Source organism: Gasterosteus aculeatus, chromosome 7 (genome assembly GCF_964276395.1).
Source record: "Gasterosteus aculeatus chromosome 7, fGasAcu3.hap1.1, whole genome shotgun sequence".
Lineage (NCBI taxonomy): Eukaryota > Metazoa > Chordata > Actinopteri > Perciformes > Gasterosteidae > Gasterosteus > Gasterosteus aculeatus.
The window spans coordinates 26,742,758-26,748,451 of record NC_135694.1 but is presented as its reverse complement, the minus strand read 5'-3'; the positions used below and the strand labels follow the sequence as shown (position 1 = coordinate 26,748,451).

General features: G+C 46.1%; 1 protein-coding gene across 1 annotated transcript; it reads left to right on the top strand.

Annotated features, from left to right (window-relative positions):
• Positions 1-1,907: 1,907 nt before the first annotated feature.
• On the top strand, positions 1,908-4,479 carry pou4f3 (POU class 4 homeobox 3). Its single transcript, XM_040183239.2, has 2 exons — positions 1,908-2,147; positions 2,575-4,479. Exons 1-2 carry the CDS (start codon positions 2,028-2,030, stop codon positions 3,526-3,528), a joined length of 1,074 nt encoding a protein of 357 aa, XP_040039173.2. The 5' UTR covers positions 1,908-2,027; the 3' UTR covers positions 3,529-4,479.
• Positions 4,480-5,694: the final 1,215 nt, after the last annotated feature.

Here is a 5,694-nt window from a genome sequence, read left to right as displayed (position 1 = left end):
CTCTTGTGTCGTCTCCTTAATTTTGCACTTTATCATTGAAATGTTAATGCATCAATCTGCTAACCTGAAGTTCCTCAAACTGCACTGCAAGTCTCTTACCAGGTCTCCTTGTTTGTAACAATCAATGGCTTCCAGTTCACTATCTTCATACGATGGAGCTCCTTGATGTGCTCAGGGCTCTGAATGTTTCCTAAAAACACAAAGCTGCAGGTTTTGAAATACATATTACATCTTGAACAAACATGTACGGAGCATGTAACTGGATTGTCGATACATTTCAATACCTTCCAATGTGCATAATGCTGGAATATATAAAAATAACCTCCACTTTGTGACTCCCACAATCAAGTGACAGTACAACCTGAGACCTTCAACACTCGATTTAATCACAGCGACAATGACCCATTAAATTAATCCTGAATAATGCAATTGTGTGTCTTACTTTAGGAGGTCAGGTGAGTCTGTTCAGTTAAATCCAGGAGCTCCTGGCTCTTCTGAGGGGAAAGGATCTGGGCGTGAGCGGTGCTCTGATCCTGCCTCAGGAAAAGGACGGGTGATTAAAATTGCTAAAAGGGATAATGTTGTAGTCATGCATGCACGAGTTTTATATTGTTTGAATACATGTATTATATAACAGGTTAAAGATCCTCAGATTTGACATTGTTTTGAAAATGACAAAATCAATTTAAATTGTAGAATATACCCATAGTTGAGAAAGCATCAATGCTGCTGAATTGCAGCTAACTAAAGAACAACAGAGCAGCGGGTATATGAATGCACGATGTGACAGTCAGGTCTTCTGGTGGAGTGTAAAGAAAAGAGCCACCATGTGAAAGCACTCTTCATAAAACATGTCATATTCATCTTTAGAATATGAAAAGGCCAAGATAGAGACACAGACACTGGCCCCTAAATTATAAATGGTCCCTGCTGTGTTACAGCTATTAAGGGGAAAGAAAGAGGGAAGGTGAGAAAAGGGGCTTTATTCAGGTTATTCACACAACTTTTTCCGATTCTCACTCAACCTGTTTTACTTTTTATAGGACACATTTTTCCCTTTTTTAATGCAAAAACAATATCAACATTAGGTAAAAAAAAAATCAAAACGTTCAGTCAGTAATAAAATATATAAATGTTACTTCTTTAGTTATTCAAATGTTTCTGCAAAATGCAAATGTAATCTTTTCTCCATCCACCATGAAACGGCCGACACGCATGCTCTTGAAGTTCGGCTCCACAGGCGGCAACAGGTCTGCCTGGTGAGAAAAATACCTCGGCCGTTTTAATCTGTGTAATGAATAAGAACATGCCAGCGTGGTAATGGATGCCTGCCACCGTGCAGCTAAATTATTCAGGCTTCGGGGGAACCGGAGAGGCGGCTCGGAGGATCGGATGGACGCGCTGGTGTCATCGGTTCGGCCTCGGCGAGTTACCAAGCAGCCGCACGGGGAGGCGGCCAAACAGCTCCCGGGATATATTGACCCCCTCGGGGTCAACCACGCAGGCCTTATCGCTCCTACGATTGGTAAGGGTGCACATACAAAAACTACGAATCTATTTATCTATCTGTGATACGTCAAACGAGGGACACCGCGTGCGCTCATTGGCGATGCGCTGTCCGTGGTGCTTAAATCGCTGGCTCGTCGTACAGCGCCGTGGTTTCATTTCTGTTACGCCCGACATCGTCGCCACGTAGAACCGATTAAAAAAACCCAATGGCGCCATCGCCGCAGCACATCGTTTTTATTACATTGTCATTAGCGCATCGCGCTTGGGTTCGCTTGACGCGTGCGCACACGGAGGGAAACATTTTTCAACTTGTAAACTGAGCAGGTGGGAGGGAAGGAGGGAGAGGGAGGCTGAAAGAAGAGGAGGAGGGGGGGGGGGGATGGAGGGATGCCGGGAGGCGCTGTCGGTGTTAACAGCTCAGTCTGGTGAAGGAGAGCAAGAGGGAGCTCCGCAGCTGTCCGCTCCCCGGCTTTCATGTCAGGGGCCACACTGCTGGCGAGGTGCTCGAAGGGAGGAGGATGATGACCATGAACGGCAAACAGCATTTCTCCATGCACCCGGCTCTGCACGAGCCCAAGTACCCCGGCCTGCACTCAGGCTCGGAGGGCATGCGCAGAGTCTGTCTGCCCGCCCCGCAGGTAGGTTCGGGTCAGGGAAGAATGTCTGCGGGGTAACCTGGGCGAGAGGAGGGAGGAGAGGGGGAGAGGGGGGGGGGGTATCACGCTGGAAATGTCTGTAAAGTTGATTTGACAGGACTTTTTCTATCCACGATCCACATCCCTCCCTCACCCCCACCCCCCTCCCCCACCCCCTCTCTCCCTCTCCCTCTCTCTCTCTCTCTCTCTCTCTTCGTGTCCCCCGTCTCTCCAAACCCCTCCTCCCCCCCTTTTTCATCCGTCTTTTCAAGCAATGCTCTTGCTTTCATATTAATTTTTATGACCTGCGCTTTGAGGAGGGTTTTATCCTCTCCTCCGCGTTGCTTGCCTTTGGAAAATGTTTTTTAGATCCTGAGAGCTGCCTGACAGAATTCCCCACTGACTCCAGTATGCGCACTCTTGCTTGCAGCTGCAGGGCAATATATTCGGAGGCTTTGATGAGAGCCTGCTGGCACGGGCAGAGGCTCTGGCAGCTGCTGACAGCATTGTCTCTCACGGCAAGAGTCACCCCTTCAAACCAGACGTGACTTACCATACCATGAGCAGTGTCCCCTGCACCTCAGCATCCTCTTCTTCCTCCGCCACCGTGCCCATCTCCCACGTGCCCTCCACCATCGCCTCCCACCACCATCACCACCACCACCACCTCGGACAGACGCTGGAGGCCGGGGACCTCCTGGACCACCTCTCCAACAGCCTGTCCATGACCGGGATGGGCGCACCGGAGCCTCCCGGGATGACCGCGTCGGGGCACCACCACCACCACCACCACCAGCACCCTCACCACCACCTACAGACCATGGGGCAGCTGCACCAGGCGATGGCCAACATGGCCCACCCTCACTCGCTGTCCGTGCACGGCGGTATGGGATGCGTCAACGACGTGGAGTCGGATCCCAGGGAGCTGGAAGCCTTTGCCGAGCGGTTCAAGCAGAGGAGGATCAAGCTCGGGGTGACGCAGGCAGACGTCGGGTCGGCACTGGCCAACCTCAAGATCCCCGGCGTGGGCTCCTTGAGCCAGAGCACCATCTGCAGGTTCGAGTCCCTCACGTTGTCCCACAACAACATGATAGCGCTCAAGCCGGTTCTCCAGGCCTGGCTGGAGGAGGCGGAGGCTGCGTACCGGGAGAAGAGCACCAAGCCGGACCTTTTCAGCGGGAACGAGAGGAAAAGGAAGCGCACCTCGATCGCCGCGCCGGAGAAGCGCTCGTTGGAGGCTTACTTTGCTATCCAGCCGCGGCCCTCCTCGGAAAAAATTGCCGCCATCGCCGAAAAACTGGACCTGAAAAAGAATGTGGTCCGAGTCTGGTTTTGTAACCAGCGGCAGAAACAGAAACGAATGAAATACTCTGCGGTGCACTGAGCTTCACACATCATGAATAAAATAGCCTACTACATTTTTGATCGAGTGATTAATAATAGCCCGAGTAGCCTAAATAATGGGGATTTATCAACAGATCTTCACGTCTCGACTGGGATTATCTCCAAAAACTTTTTCCTCTTTTTTTTCCTCATTTCGTGTCACTCACTCTTCGCTGTTGCACTTTTTTTTCTCGATTGAGTTATTAATGTGGCGCTCATAAATGCCTGCGTTATAGATCTGTGGAGAGGGCGATTTTAATGTTGTTGATCATGTATCTTGCACACACTTAATGTGAACTTTCAGCGAATCCACCCTGACAGTTTGTCATATTCAGGGATATAAAGTCACTTTTTCTATTACCGAAAGGGGGATTAGAAACTCGATGCGTGCGCAGTGGTGTAAAACTGTTTATGAGAGGAACACCTGATGGTAATAGATTTTTTTGTTGTAATATTCACTTGTTGGACCACAACACGTGCATCCTATCTTCAACTGTGTTCTCACTCTTTTTCCTTTTTTTTCTCAAGCTTAGTTCAGACTAATGTGAGTTGAAGATGAGGGGTTAAAAAAAATCCACATTTTTATACCACGTTTTTTGTATTTATATACAAACCAATCTGTTCACCTCGCTAACTGTTTGATGGTCATTTACGCACAAATATGAATAATTACAGTAATGTAATTTCACAACACACCGTCTGTTTATCTTGAATTATTTAGAAATGGAAATAACACGTTCATATAAGGCACATATATGTGGCTTTGGTTGCTGCTATATTTTAATATTTTGATGTGAACATGTGTTTCATATGAGCTATAATTATTATAGCCCAGATATATACAGTATCACTTAATTTAAGTATTTATTTTTTTTCCTCACTCTTGATTTCACTTTAAAAATTGTGTGAAGTGTAAATCGAATAAATTATTGGTTATTTTTAAAGAAGAAAATGACTCGGGCAGCGACGTTTTGTGTTTTATTTAGTTGTATTAATGTAATCTTGAGGCGTATCAAAGACTCATAAGCTTCTAAGTGCATCTACAGCTGAGCTTATCTGGCTGTTTGTTTGGTGGGAATTCGCCGGACTGTTTTATTTATGGCTTTAAAAAAAAAAAAAAGTATTGTCGTACATGATATAAACGCCACAGAAAAAATAAAGGGCCTCGATTTTCACAGTTATCTTCACACCGCGGGCCCCTGGGTGCGCGTCCTCGCGCTGCCGAGGGCCCTTCTGATTAGCGCGCTTTTAATTATGGATGCCCTCGTGTCACCGGGTTATCTCCCGCACGGGGTTTGAAATCATTAAGTAATGACGATGCAATATTAATTATATATTGGTATAAAACGAAGTAATGTGGAGGCGCCGGGAGTAGAAGTCTGACTGGAAACTCTAGGGAGAGTCCAACTGGATACACAAGAGGTTTGCCGAGGAAAGAGGAACTTAAGTAGTTTAATTTTTTTTTTTTTTTTTACTCTTTTAACTAAGTAAGTGTTTTTCCATTCATTCTACCTATTTTCCTTAAATAATCTTACTTCATTGGATCGGGGCACAGTTATATTCGGCTACTTGTGTGACCATTCAAGGCAGCATTGCTATTATTAATTGCTACTGTTATAATAACCATCACGGTTAGAGGTATAGTCGCACTTCTTGTGACTTAATTCATTAAGTTTAAAGTAAGGCATGATTCCAGATGTGTTCTAGGTCCGTGGGTATATCCGCTCACAGCAATGGGCAGTTTTCCCCTAATACTAACCCAAACACTGCGTCTTAAATAATTACAACAATAAAAAGCTTGCACCGGAATCCTGCAACGGGACCAGCGGCTGTGTGGTTTTCCCAGAGAGACTGCGCGCACTTTCAGCCCGCGGATCAACACTCCGCAATTAGGCGGAAACGTTTGTGCCTTTTATAAATATTCTCTTTGATGCTGAGAGGTGATTAACCACAGTCTTTAATTTATGGCGTTAAACACAATTTTTCTTCTCTTATTTTTTTAAATTCTTTTTAAAGGGAGGGCAGGATAAAATGCGAATGTTAATGTTTTGTCACTACAAACCACGAAGGCCTCAAACGCACCACACCTTTGTGTGTGTTTCCGAAATAATGCAAAGGTTAAAAAAAAAGCAGCTTGGCCGTGTGAATTATTGATCCTTGTAATACC

Bases quoted from the DNA above. Each gene is read 5' to 3' on its own strand.
- pou4f3 (XM_040183239.2), top strand. From the start codon at position 2,028: ATGATGACCATGAACGGCAAACAGCATTTCTCCATGCACCCGGCTCTG. The intron at 2,148-2,574 runs GTAGGTTCGGGT...TCTTGCTTGCAG, and splicing joins TCTGTCTGCCCGCCCCGCAG to CTGCAGGGCAATATATTCGG.